Genomic DNA, 14,869 nt, shown 5'->3' with positions numbered 1-14,869 from the left:
TTCATTTATCAAATTCTACTTACAGTGATCCTGTTCTTGAAAAACAATTTTTCAAAAATGCCACATGCCTACCAACCTGTAAACTTAAATATAGGACTGATTCATTTAAAAAATAGGAGTCACAGCATATTTCACATAGATTAGTGTAAGATACCTGGACATAAGATTTCTTTAACCATATGGTAAATGTATATTAAAATTTCTAAAAAGGAGTAACTCCTTTTAAAAAGGAGAAGTTGGTAGGTCTGATGACAATCCGAGAAATTCAATTTTTTAAGAATTATGTTATTCCTCCAGATGTAGCCTGTTGTCATTGTTTAGACCATTTTCATGAATTTATTCAAGTAACAGCCAGTATGACCTTCTTACCAATTCCTATGTTAAATGGTGAAAGTGGCACAAAAAGCATTTTGCATCATCACACGTAACATAGTATAACTATAACCTGTATAAAGATCATCTGGAAAAATTATTTTGCGCTATTTAAAGAAATTTAATTGGTCTACTTTTCAAAAAAGGTCACTTGTCTCTGAAACATATTTGACACCTCATATCCCATTGACTTTGTACACAAAAGTTGCTGAGCTTTGTCGTGCCTTGTTTGAATAAGACTTTAAAGGTAGTAGCCCACATTTGCAAAATATGTCAAAACAAACAGTATAATTTGCTTGGAGTTTTGATATGACTTCAGTAAACATGTACAAGATAGCATTTCAATCTGCATACTCCAGGAACAATTCCCCAAACAGCAGTTTGTTCTTCTTAGGGGGTGTTGCAAGAAAACATTTACAATCAATCCCAAATTTTGGTTGAAAAATTTACAAGTGATACAACAATCTTAACTAAAGCAAATAATTTATATTTGTTGACCAGCAATCAATTGCAAATTTGAAATTGATTGTAAGATTAATGATTGATTAGGCCGGTACCTGAAAATGACTTGCAATCAATTGCAAATTTCTTGCACCACTCCATGCCTAGGACTCTATGATGAAAAATTAGAGATGTAAGCCTAAGGGAAATGGTACTAGATGGCGTTGTGGTCTTGCAGTTGGGGTTTCCATCATCCATCTTGTAAATGACTTTCTGCAGAAAGTCATAAGTGTTGGCTGCCTCCCAAGGATAATTTACCCACAGAATATAGATGGCCTTAAAGCAAAGGTCCACTCCGTGAATGAGGGACATTGCTTCCAAGGCAGCACCACCGTAAATAACGAACACTTGCTCTGGCTTGAGGATGTCCCCAAGGGCGAGCACAAAAGGTTGCTTTTGCTGGCAGTTCTCTAGGTACTCTGGAAGGTTTGTCCCCACCTGAGAGCAAAATTGATGGTGCTCTATCACTTTTCAAATCATATTATAGCAATTACAAATTCTTATAACATGACGAAGCAATTAAGAGTATTTGACAAATACAATGTGAAATGTTATTCATTTTTCTTTTCGTTTTGCACATGTCATCCCAAGACAAAAAAAAGTGTAAATCATTAATGTTGTTAAACTAATTTGAAGGTATTGAAAGAAAACAAATTTCATTCATTTGTGTGTTTGCAATGAGGCATAACAAAGTATTGTTAAATCTCGATCAGAGGCGCATAATTGTGAGATCTTTTTAAAGAGTTCCATTTAAACAATGAGTAAATAATAATAATACCTGTCTTGGGAACAACGCAATATATCTTCAAAGTTTGTTTGTAAAACGGGTTTTATCCATTTTTGTGACTTCAGAGAAAAATGCATTTTTTGCCAGATTTTGTTCAGGCGTCTACATGTATGTAAGTAAAAGTGAAATTAGGAAATGCATTTCTTCTTAAGTGCTCTAAAAATTAGCTTAGAACTTTTGTTCAAAAGACAGGTACAGTTGAACAATGTTCTTTATATCAATAACTCAATTTCCATAAAAAGTGGATCTCACCCAATTTGCAAACTAAGTCTCCCAGAAATACAAAGATCCTTCAAGTCAATTCATGCCTGTTTGAAAGTTTACAGTAGGGACATTTCCAACAACACAGCAAAAATGCATATTTGAAAATGAACCATGCAGAGAATTAACACGTTAGGTAGAGTAATTGATGCTTATTATTAAATGAATAATAAGGACAATTTAAAGGTATATAGGAATACTTGCGGTATAAAATAAACTCCAAAGAACCTTGCTAAAACCATTACTATACACATAAATTATCAATGTGCAAATAATTTAAGGCATGATACACATTGGATGTGCTGGAAATAGTAGAACATTGGTAATATAACAATTATCCAAATAAATTATAATAATTTATATTTTGATACAGAACACAGAAATTCATATATGGGACATCTGACTTTTTGACGTATCACGCATGTTTTAACTTACGATTCTAAAAATATTTTGTACATTTGTGTTGAAATGTTTCCATACTACAGTGCAAATATGAAGTATTGTTTGCTGATAATCAAACAAAGGCCAAGTAAACTTTATCAAAATGTTCCACCATTGACCAGTACTCCATGCTACTTTTAAAAGTGAAAAATTAACATGTTTAGAGAAATTTGCATTTCATTAAATTGATTTTCTTACTGGGCCGATGTTGATGAAGGCTTGGATGATTCTGCCCTGCTGCATTTCATACTACGCTTCCCCACCTTCTTCATTCCTGGAGGCGAGATTTGAGGAAGCGCAAGAAGTGCCATGGTCTCCACTTCTGCTGCAGGACATGTCAAGTCAGAAGATGCTGCACAATTAGGAAGAAAACAAATTAAATAAGATTAGGTGATGCATATGGAATTCTCCAACCAATTTAAAACATGGTCCTTAATTGTGAGCTCTGCCCAGGCCAAAATCCTTCCAAATTTAGTATACCTGTTGTCCATGACCCATTGTTGTGCACCTCCAATTTCATTTTCCAAAATCCCTCATGCATGACCGTGCAGCCACATTTTGTTTATTTCAAGTCCATTTGCATACCATTCTTTCTTCTTTCATATCTCTGTCGTCCTGCATGCTACAGACTTCAAACAATTTGCTATAGATAGTCAGAGAGTTGCTCTATCATTTGAGCGACATAACCTGCCCTTCAAAGTGCCATCTTCATGCAATAAATTTCAAATAGTCTTCCTTTAAAAACTTAATATTTATAGAAATGTAAAGTCAGAAAATCGTAAAATGGCCATAACTTCCTTGTTTCTATTCTTTCAGATCTCAAATTTTCAGAGATTGATATTGCTTATTGAATGAAAAACCAGGGAAATCAAAGGCGTCGATGCATGCACATTGTTCTGATACGATTGCAGTTCTAGTTTACCTTTCTTTTTGTTCCTGCTGGAAATCTCTCTTTCTCTCCATTCCAAATATCATTTCTATATTTGCATCATTCCAGCTTCAATGTTGTAAATATTATTCAATTAAAAATGTGTTTTTTTAATATTCTTACCGAGATGTGGAACAGTCAAAGATTCCCGCCATGTCGGGTTATGGAGGTCTGCATACTTCAGTACCAGGGGAGCTATTTTGGGCCACTCTAAGAACAGCTTATCTGCAACCTCTGGATAAAGAATCCTGAAGTCCTGCTGAATCTGGAATGAATGATAAAATGTTACTAGTATACACTTATTTACAATTTGAAAGGGAAAGAGCAATATGGGTAATTCCACAGAAAGAAAAATTGGCAAAACATGAACTCATTTTGTTACGATTACTAAAGGGAAAAAAAGCAGCAGTTTTAAAATAACTACACATATATCACGATTTCATCACAATGGCAATACAAACAAACATGCACTTTTATAAATTTCAGGAATTGGCAGCCAAAAACTACAGTATCTTACACAGTGGTGTAATAACTACTAAAACAGTGCCCTAGCTGAGCCAAGATCAAAATCTTTCTCAATCAAAATAGTTTTTAACCCCCCCCCCCCGGGCGCAGAAAGCAACATAAAGAACCCCTACCCCTAGGTTGAAGAGTATGATCGTGCCTTGGGGGAAAATCATATGCACATTTCCCTCTGTAGCACCCCTCCCCCGGGGGGGGGGGGCACTCAGTATATAATGCATAGTGGGTATGTGCCGCGGAGGGGACCCCCATTTTTACACCCAAATTTCCGTTCCAAGGCATAGCATTTTTGTCTTATTGAGAAAATAAAACAAAGAAAGCCGCTCCAAGGCATAGCATTTTGTTCTTATCGAGAAAAAAGAAGAAAGAAATCCGCTCCAAAGCTTTGCATATTTTTCGTTACGCCTCTCCGGTCGCATTGATCTGCTGCAATTTCGGTGAAAAGCGGCCGCCAAGCGCTTTCCGACCATCGTCTCTGGGCCAGCGCACCCGGCGGAGGCCGCGTTAGCTGCTTCATGCACGCATACCCGTTCCATAGGGGTGCATACGCACGTACTCGCACGCTGGCGACCCGTTCCAAGGACCCCCGTTTTCACAAAATTGTAGTTCCGAAGCCCGTTCCGAGGACCCTCCTTTTTACAATAAGCCCGCTCCAAGGCCCCCGTTTTTTGTCTCGCCCGCGGCACACCCCTACCACTTTTTTGGTCGAGTGCCCCCCCCCCCCCCGGGACCCCTCCAGTATTATCCTTACAGGGCCTAAGATTATACTGGTGCAGCCTGCACATGGTAATCGGTGGAGGTTCAACAGGCTCAGAGGTAACTGAACACTATTCAAATCGGTGTACACCCAGAACATTTATACATGTTCAAAACATGTTCTGAGCCTTTATCTGTTAAGTCTCCCATGGTGGCTTTGGGTGTCTTCTTTGGCTCCGATGTAATTGGTGCACTTTTTTGTGCTCTCTTTCGTACATTTACAAGTCGGTATTCCAAATATCCAGATGCCTCCCGTTTCTCCCTAGCTGGAGAATACCATGCTTCCTGAAAAAAAAAAATGAAAATCCCTTTAACTCTCATTACTCTTGTGATTGACAATTATGCAATCCTCATTATCATCCACACTTCCACGCAACTTAATTTCTGGAGAATCTGCCTATACAATTATACTACGAAGATAAAGCTACATGTATTTCTTGACTAGTAGCTTAGTTTTCATCACTCAACCTATAACCCTATCTGTCCCGGGCTATTTCAAGGCAATTAAATATGGAGGAGGGGGGCTCAGCCCCCCCCCCCCCCCCTGGGACCTGAACGATTGCCACAAAATTTTGCACATACCTCAAGAATTGTGCAAAGAATACAAATCCATCGTTATTTCTATGTAGATCTACATCGTTTAATTTATTTTAAATGCATAAATACATATTTTACTCACATGACCTACTCCTTCAAGGTCCTTTAGCCTTGGCCATAGCGACCTTCACATCTGTAGGTGGCCTGAATAATTAATAATGGGAATTTTTTTTGCTTATCTTAAATCAGTTTTGACCTGCATTCTCATCAATACAAACACTTGAAAATTTTCTACAATATGATTTTAAGACCTGGTCACACCGCCCGAGCGTTGTTGGAGCGGTATAGGGAGAGAGGGTTGAATTTTGCTCTCAAAATTTGGGAAAAAATAAAAAAACAAAACAAAAAAACAATCGAAATCGAAAATGGTGAACGGTAGCGAGCGGTGATGATTTTTTTCTCTTCGCTCCAACAACGCTCGGGCGGTGTGACCAGGCCTTTAATTTTCCCAATTGTTTGTGGCTCGATTCCATATCACTTCGATTTTTTTCTCTTGTTTTTAATATACATGTACACTGTACATTTCAAGTGGGTTTCATATGACTCTGTTGATTTGAAATACAAAAACTTTTGAATACTAAATAACATTCTTAATCTTTATTAGATTTTTCTCAAACCTTCACCAATATTTTCTCTGCTCTTTTACAAAACAATTGGAACGCCTTTGGCATGCTCGCCTGCATCACGCAATTCATTATAGCAGCAGTGCTGACTTTGATGGCTAATGTGTGTTCATTTGATTTCATCATGTGATCTGGCCGATAACACAATGCACAAACACACCCGGTGGGCACAGACGTATGTACACACAGAGTACCATAATGCAATGCAACACAGGCCTAGATCTAGATCGGCCTAGGCTATATATGTTTGGTCTAGCCTAGGCTAGGATAGGCCTAAACCTATACTTAGCAGCTCTCCTATATTAGATTGATTTCTAGGCCTGGCCTAAGCCCTAAGTTAATTCTAGATCATCTGGAGTACCGTACATGTAGATTCTAGATCTAGAGTCTTAAACGTTAGAGTAGACCCTAAACTAGATCTAAATCATATCGAATCCTACGGGACACTAAGTCTAAGTGCGCGTGCTTTCCGCGCGTGTCTACCACTCTATGGAAATACCATTGGAAATTTCATGTTTTGTTAACATTTTGTCATTCCTGAAAAAAGTTCCCACTTTTATCCCTAGTTCCAATGATATAATGCTGATGATATATTATTTCCATTAAATAATTGAAATTTTTGCAAAGATGTTAATTGCATTCGCGTTTTGGGGTCAAAAACACCCCTTTCATATCAAAAATAGGATGAAACTCAACGTAAAATCCTACTTTATGTCACCACAAACGATTTCCCCTCGTTCCAATTTCGCTTGATGGTATCGTACAGCTTAGCCTTAGACCTAGTTCCCATGAGTCATTGTGCAGTTTTTTCCAAGCTTTACGAATACGATGATGTAAAAATGGTGTTCATTGTCAAACTTTGCGTTCGCGTTTTAGCTTTAAATAAACATGTGTCAGACCACAAGCCAATGGCAAAAGTTGTCATATTCGGGCCGGGCGCGTACTGTACCTAATATGCAGTGCAGCAGGCAGGGGTCACGGCCGCCGTGCCCTAGCGTATAGCCCTAGCGCTAGCCGGGCCGGGCTGCGCTTGTGCGACTGTGCGTGCGCCGCTGGGCATTGACTTGATATGCTAGATCTAGAAGTCGAACTAGACTAGATCTAGAATAGATCTCTAGATCTAGACCTAGATTAGATCTAGATTAGAACTAATACAGTTCAAACTCACCCTTGAAAGTGTGTATTAACTCCTCCATCCCCCATTCCAGCAGCATTTTCCTCACAAAATCATCCATCGAAATCCAGTTGGCCACAGCTACAGCAGCACAGTCAACTAGTGATCCGTACAAAACCGGTACTTTTTACTCGACCCATCGATCGACCAATAAGCGACCGCGCTTGTTCCCCTGAGCGCATTATAGGAAACCCGTCAAACGTAACTACTTCACTTAGTTATTCGTCGATGACAGACATTATAGTAAAAGGGAGCAAATTAACTAGATATTGACTGATTTTCAAGTTAATTTCACTTGACTGGGAAATCTAGTTAATTATTTGACTAGACTGTTTTTAGAGTGTAAGACCGATCCGGGGACATTCATAACGTAGTGTATAGTCAAAGAAGTAAATTGTGTCAGGAACTCGTTGGCTGCAGTAAATAAATATTTTTTTTAAAAATGGATAACCGTTATTAATAAAATATTATATCCAATTTTAGTCGAAGTGCTGGAATGAGCCCTTTGGTATAAACACCGCTTGCAAACCAATTATGCACATTGAAGACTAAACGCTGACACAAAGAAAATTATAAACTGACTGAAATTGCCATTGCATACAATGACATGTAAATGCAGTATTTTGTTTGTTTTACACAAAGAAAACTCAGACTTTGACGCCCATCATGATTTTTGTCATACGAGATGATTCTATTTACATCACAATTTGTATAATTATAGACACCGCCCCCCCCACACATATATAGTTATGAGCTATATATACAGTCAATGTGAGTATGGTACAAATGCAATCTTGACATAAATTTGCCTTTTGGTAATTCATGAAAGAAATAATAATTCTCGAAAATGAAATCATTCATGTGTCAGGTTTATTCCGAGCATTTTCCAAAATCGTTAAACCATCAATTTTCACAGATTAAGTGTCAAAGTTAAGCACTAAAGTGCAAAGTGATCATTGCAAGGGGAAAAGGTACGTAGAAAATATCACCTTACTCCAGTATGGGACTAGATATCCATCCCCGCAGACACGGCGATCAGCCCGTGTGCGCACGCTAAAATGTATCATTCTGCTGCTTGCGTGCTGGGAATGAACTTGATTTTTCTCTCAATTACGAAACTCATCGTGGAAAAGGTTATCCAACATGCATTGATATTCTCGTAAAATTTATCGTCATGTATCATTTACACACAAAAAATAGAATATAACCCTTCTTTCGGAGAACTATTAGTAAGTTGTTCGAATCTAACGATTTTCTTTTGAAAACATACCAAAAATTACCTGATTTCAAATGCCTGTCTTTTTCTTAAAAAACTGGAGAACAAAATCCACCGCCGTTATTATTTATGAAAAATTGTGAACTCAGACTTTGACGCCCATCATGATTTTTGTCATACGAGATGATTCTATTTACATCACAATTTGTATAATTATAGACACCGCCCCCCCCCCCACACATATATAGTTATGAGCTATATATACAGTCAATGTGAGTATGGTACATATGCAATCTTGACATAAATTTGCCTTTTGGTAATTCATGAAAGAAATAATAATTCTCGAAAATGAAATCATTCATGTGTCAGGTTTATTCCGAGCATTTTCCAAAATCGTTAAACCATCAATTTTCACAGATTAAGTGTCAAAGTTAAGCACTAAAGTGCAAAGTGATCATTGCAAGGGGAAAAGGTACGTAGAAAATATCACCTTACTCCAGTATGGGACTAGATATCCATCCCCGCAGACACGGCGATCAGCCCGTGTGCGCACGCTAAAATGTATCATTCTGCTGCTTGCGTGCTGGGAATGAACTTGATTTTTCTCTCAATTACGAAACTCATCGTGGAAAAGGTTATCCAACATGCATTGATATTCTCGTAAAATTTATCGTCATGTATCATTTACACACAAAAAATAGAATATAACCCTTCTTTCGGAGAACTATTAGTAAGTTGTTCGAATCTAACGATTTTCTTTTGAAAACATACCAAAAATTACCTGATTTCAAATGCCTGTCTTTTTCTTAAAAAACTGGAGAACAAAATCCACCGCCGTTATTATTTATGAAAAATTGTGAACTCAGACTTTGACGCCCATCATGATTTTTGTCATACGAGATGATTCTATTTACATCACAATTTGTATAATTATAGACACCGCCCCCCCCCACACATATATAGTTATGAGCTATATATACAGTCAATGTGAGTATGGTACATATGCAATCTTGACATAAATTTGCCTTTTGGTAATTCATGAAAGAAATAATAATTCTCGAAAATGAAATCATTCATGTGTCAGGTTTATTCCGAGCATTTTCCAAAATCGTTAAACCATCAATTTTCACAGATTAAGTGTCAAAGTTAAGCACTAAAGTGCAAAGTGATCATTGCAAGGGGAAAAGGTACGTAGAAAATATCACCTTACTCCAGTATGGGACTAGATATCCATCCCCGCAGACACGGCGATCAGCCCGTGTGCGCACGCTAAAATGTATCATTCTGCTGCTTGCGTGCTGGGAATGAACTTGATTTTTCTCTCAATTACGAAACTCATCGTGGAAAAGGTTATCCAACATGCATTGATATTCTCGTAAAATTTATCGTCATGTATCATTTACACACAAAAAATAGAATATAACCCTTCTTTCGGAGAACTATTAGTAAGTTGTTCGAATCTAACGATTTTCTTTTGAAAACATACCAAAAATTACCTGATTTCAAATGCCTGTCTTTTTCTTAAAAAACTGGAGAACAAAATCCACCGCCGTTATTATTTATGAAAAATTGTGAAAAGTGTACTTAGATGCTTTTAAAGAAAATTACAATTTAAGAGGATTCGAAAATAAGGATTTTGCAATGTTATATCAAATTTCTGTTATATTTTCATCAATTTTGGGATTGCATCGAAATGACTGATAATTCGAAGTCTTACGGACATTTGCTTGTAAATTTGGTATATGTTGGTACACTGATAATCAACGTAAATGATAAACATTCATAGCCTCACTAAAATTTAACAATTCCATTGTTTTTATGATATTAATGTCGCAGACATTTTAGAGAGTGAAAAAGGTGATGCTCACGAACGTCACTAACAATATGGCTAAGCGAGAAGGCCTTTCAATGGCACGCTCCACTGATTTGAGGCCGTGAACAAACGTGTCTTCGCAACCGTAATTGACAAATCCTCTTTGCGGTCAATGTAGAAATGACGATTTTAAGTCGGCCATAACGAATTATTTACAAATTATTTGCTGAAAAACAAATCAATTTGTTGACGCAAAATGCATGACAAATTTAGCTCCTGAAGACAGTCTGGGACACCCCGCACATAATTAGCGTCTTCGAATTACTCGCCGGTCGCCTTGATTTAGCTGCGAGGCAAGGCCTTGGTAGATCGAAAAAGTAAATTTTTATACTAAAAAAATAAATTAAATGATTAATTAATGAATTTGATTGTAGTGTATTACTGTGGAGATAACTGTTGTATGAAATTCTATATAGTGAAGTGTTTTTCACCGAAATATTAGTAAATTGAGTATGCATACTTGCATGCACACGGCTACCTCGAGCGAAGTTCGTGCAGGCCCCACTCCACTACACTCCCGTCTCCACCAACCCGAAAGTACCGGTAGGTGGTCAGGGGTAGTGAAGTGGATAGGAGCCTGCACGAACTTCGCTCGAGATAGCACACGGCGGGACGGGCATCCAATGCACAATAACATTACAATGTAGGCCTAAGATTATTAAATGCAATTGACTCCAACAATGTCGAATGCGTGTACCGTACTGTCTTGTCATGTGTATCTTGCCTGGTCTTGACCGGGTATCCTGTACTCATATACGTGTTAGCCTAGGCTAGTTTCACCAGTCTGAGGTAGGCCTAGGCCTAAATTTAGGGCCTAACTTACATGTTTTATGTTAAACTTAAACAATTGTTAATTTTCGAAAAAAGTAGGTCTATTATTGTTGGGACTAGGCCTAAGTATATGTAATATCATAGGCTACTTGTTATCAGTAAATATTTGTACTCAAATTCAATAAGTAGCAAGAAGGACAGACCTGTCTGGACTGCAGACTGTTTGCTACACTCATGTCTCATGACAGTCAGTAGTGTTGGCCAGGCCTAATTCACTTACCGACTGCCATATGATTGCCAGGCCTTTTGAATGGGCGATTCACTATCATAATTTTCATGGCCTTGGCCTACATGTATCTACAAATCCGACTTGGCATGATATTCCTATGCCCCACTGACGCCATTACGGGGGCAATTTACACATAAACTAGCGGGGCAGAATTCGCTAAGATTTCGATTTGCGACGTACGTTCACTGTTGAGAAGCTAAACCACTTGCATTGAATAAGAAACCCTTGTTATTGTTTTTTATTGACAGGTTGATACGATGCCGGTGTACATACGTGAATCCGGCGATCAAAAGGAATCATATGAGCTTGTTCTGGAAGAGCAAAGAGTCTGTCAAGTCCAGGATAAAATGCATGCATTGGCTTGTTACGTAGCTGGTTTTCACATTTTTCATTTGGCCTATGGGCCATCAGTCACGAAAATTCTTGAGTTTTGCCAACTTGGAATTCTTCAGGTGAAAGATGCATGTCCTGTTGATAAATCTGTCATCAACCTTCTCAACAAGTTGAAGAAGAAAGTGCCCTCCAAAGAAGGGAAATAACTGAAGTCCGGCTGAAGTCATTGAACAGCTGTTTCTAAAGCCACACGGGCATGTCTGTTAGGTTAAAATTGTTACAAGTTTAAAGATATGTATGTAAGATTAAGTATGTATTGATATTTTTTTAAAGATATTTTTTAAAGAGATTTGAAAAAGAAAGTTTAAAGTCACATTCAGAGCACAATAGATGGAGATGGCTCACACACTTGAAGCATATTCTATGGAAGCTTTAAAGTGCCACCGAGATAATTATCTTGGGAAGTCGACATCATGATAGCAAAAGATCAGATGACAAGATCCCGGATCTCGTCATGTCGACATCTTGTATAAGAAATGATCAGATGACAAGATCCCGGATTTCGTCATGTCGACATCTTGTAGAAGAGATGATCAGATGACATGATCATGAATCGAAGATCTTGTCATCTGATCATCTCTTCTACAAGATGTCGACATGAAGAGATCCGGGATCTTGTCATCCGATCATCTCTTCTACAAGATGTCGACATGACGAGATCCGGGATCTTAAGAATATATCGAGGAGTTCTAGCTAATCTCCTTCGCAGCCTGCGTAACCCTCATACTGTGACAGCAGGAGTCTCAGACTGCGAAGGAGATTAGCCAAAACATCTCTATCTTTACTTTAATGCAGAGTATTTTCACATTGGTAGAAAATTTAATGTAGGCCCTAATCTTTGTAACTGAATTTGTTGCAATTGTTATACAGTAGTGGTAATCAATAAAACGAAATTGTTGTTGGGATGAAGATTGTTTGTTGCTCTTAAGGATATATAGGAGTTTTAGTTTATCTCCTTTGCAGTTTGCTTGAAAATCATACTGTGACGGCAGAAGTCGCAATCAGACTGCTAAGGAGATAAGCCAAAACTTCTCTATGTCCTTAATGCAGAGTATTTTGACATTGTAGTAAATTTGATGCAGGCTAGGTTTGTAAATGAATTTGTTGCAATGGTTATTACTGGTAATTGAAAATAATTTTTGTCAGGATAAAGGTTCTTTGTTGCTCTTATAGGAGTTTAGCTAATCTCCTCAGTCTGCTTGACACTCATACTGTGATGGAAGAATGATCAATCAGACTGCAAAGGAGATCAACATTATGCAGAGGATTTTGACTTTGCAGTGAATTTTAGTAAATATTTTGTAAAATATTACTTGCTGGCAAGTGTTGACTAGATTTGATGTATTTTTAATTGTTTCCTCAGGAATTTTGAGGTTCTATTAAAACTTACAAAAATATTAACTATCTGTATTTGATTGGTTATTACAGGTGTGTTTTCTGACTATTACATGACAAATTAACGTCAAAATGCAGTACAAATTGATGAATAAAAAAAAACAAACTGAAAAAATGAGAATGAGGAATTAAAATGTTGCAATGACAAACTTTGAAAAAGGTTGTCAAATTAGACCACTTTTCATGACAAATTAAAATTTGTCATGTTATGCTGCATGAAAAATCTTTAATGACAAATCTTTGGCTTGACAAATTTATTAATTTTTTTTAAATTAAACCACATTGATGACAAATTTATATTTGTCAATAGACAAAGTTATCTTTTCAGCGTAGGTGTAATGCTCCTCAGCAATATGGTAAAATGGGCAAAAAACGCACGATTTATATGTACGAACCATATTAAAAAGGTGCTGAAACCACATTCTATATAGTGATTTTCAATTCCTGACATATATTTTGTAAAGAAAGAGGTAATGATGAAGTGAACGACATGATACGATGTTCATGGGAAATATATACAAAAAACAATGACTTCATTTCCATATGCAAAGAATGATTACTGTTCGTGGAATTTTGCATGTCTCTTGCATTATTTGGACAATATTTTTGAATAGTTTCATAAAAAAATGGTTTGGCCGAGATATTATCCATTGACTTCATACTATGTGTAGAATGTCTAAAACTGGTGAAACAGGGCCATTTTGTAGTGACGTCTTATATTACGTCATTACAGAGAGACGACCACGAATAAAACCCGGCAGCAAGCTTTTTTGTAAACCCAAGGGCATGCCATCCAACTATGGGGTCATTTACCTTTCCGGCTTTCGTTTGAGTAAATTTCCTCGGCTGCCGGACTATAATGCCGAAAGTTTGTTTTCAAATAATTGAAACATATTCTGAGAAAAAAATTGGCCACATTTGCCTGATCTTCTTTTACAAAAACATGGAAGAAAATGAAATCTCGTGAGCCTAAAATCGACGTCTTATAACTGTTTACTACATCTTAAGTAGTTTCTAGTGCAGTTGATAAGCATGTTTTGTTTACCTGTCTTATATGGTACGGAGTTATTAAAATGGAGTACATAATGTATCAATTTCGGCCCTTTCTATTTAACTCAGTTTCGTCATCAACAATACGATTCACTTTTTTTTTCGCGTGAACGGTAAAAATCATTTTTAGAGCTGAAGTTTGACATTTTTTTTGTCATTTGAATGGCAAAAGTTCTTTTTTATAAGAGAAGTTTGAGTTGAAAGGCATGAGTTGAAAGTTTCGTTTTTATATCTATGAAAATTTACAAATATTTTTCTAATATAATAATTTTCAAAGGATCTTATAAAAGTTGCATTTATCGACAAAAACTGTATTTTTATGAAAACAACATCACAACACAAAAATATCTAAGATACCAACAAATGTTTCTTTGACAACTGTTGACAATTTGAAAAGCACCATATTTTTTTGTTAGAATTCACGATTTGAAGTTAATGCTTCATATATTGTGTAAGGGTAAGTGTTTGTCTGCTCTGAAGCGAAATGGAGAGTGATACATACCCTACGCACGTGTTTCAAATGTACTTAATATCTTACATACAGGCTATAATACACAGGCTCACAGGCTCTAAAAAAAACTAACCAAAAAAAATAACCAAAATTAAACCTTATTCTCAACCCCTCACAGATCTGTCGACTGGCTTATGAAATGATGCAACATTACCACGTGAATACATCAGGAAAGGCTCAATCTCTTGATCGTAGATATTTTTGGACTGGTCAAACCTCCAAAAGCTCAGGCAAAACAGCCAAGATGCCTTTGTATACCACAATATGAAATGGAAATGCTTCATGCTTCATATATTGTGTAAGGGTAAGTGTTTCTCTGCTCTGAAGCGAATAGAAGAGTGATACATACCCTACGCATGTGTTTGAAATGTACTTAATATCTAACATACAGGCTATATTAAATAAACAG

The 14,869-nt window shown here is 37.0% G+C and overlaps 1 protein-coding gene across 1 annotated transcript; it reads right to left on the bottom strand.

Moving 5' to 3' along the window:
* Positions 1-316: 316 nt before the first annotated feature.
* On the bottom strand, positions 317-4,348 carry LOC121412425. Its single transcript, XM_041605235.1, has 4 exons — positions 4,340-4,348; positions 3,414-3,555; positions 2,561-2,714; positions 317-1,311 (listed from the first exon to the last, which is right to left on the bottom strand). Exons 1-4 carry the CDS (start codon positions 4,346-4,348, stop codon positions 1,284-1,286), a joined length of 333 nt encoding a protein of 110 aa, XP_041461169.1. The 3' UTR covers positions 317-1,283.
* Positions 4,349-14,869: the final 10,521 nt, after the last annotated feature.

Source organism: Lytechinus variegatus, chromosome 4, assembly GCF_018143015.1.
Source record: "Lytechinus variegatus isolate NC3 chromosome 4, Lvar_3.0, whole genome shotgun sequence".
In the NCBI taxonomy this organism is placed as follows: Eukaryota; Metazoa; Echinodermata; class Echinoidea; order Temnopleuroida; family Toxopneustidae; genus Lytechinus; species Lytechinus variegatus.
The sequence above is the reverse complement of the archived record's forward strand: the minus strand, read 5'-3'. Positions and strand labels throughout refer to the sequence as shown.

Bases quoted from the DNA above. Each gene is read 5' to 3' on its own strand.
- LOC121412425 (XM_041605235.1), bottom strand. The intron at 2,715-3,413 runs GTAAGAATATTA...CTAATTGTGCAG, and splicing joins TTTGACTGTTCCACATCTCG to CATCTTCTGACTTGACATGT. The intron at 1,312-2,560 runs GTAAGAAAATCA...TTTTGCTCTCAG, and splicing joins CCTTCATCAACATCGGCCCA to GTGGGGACAAACCTTCCAGA.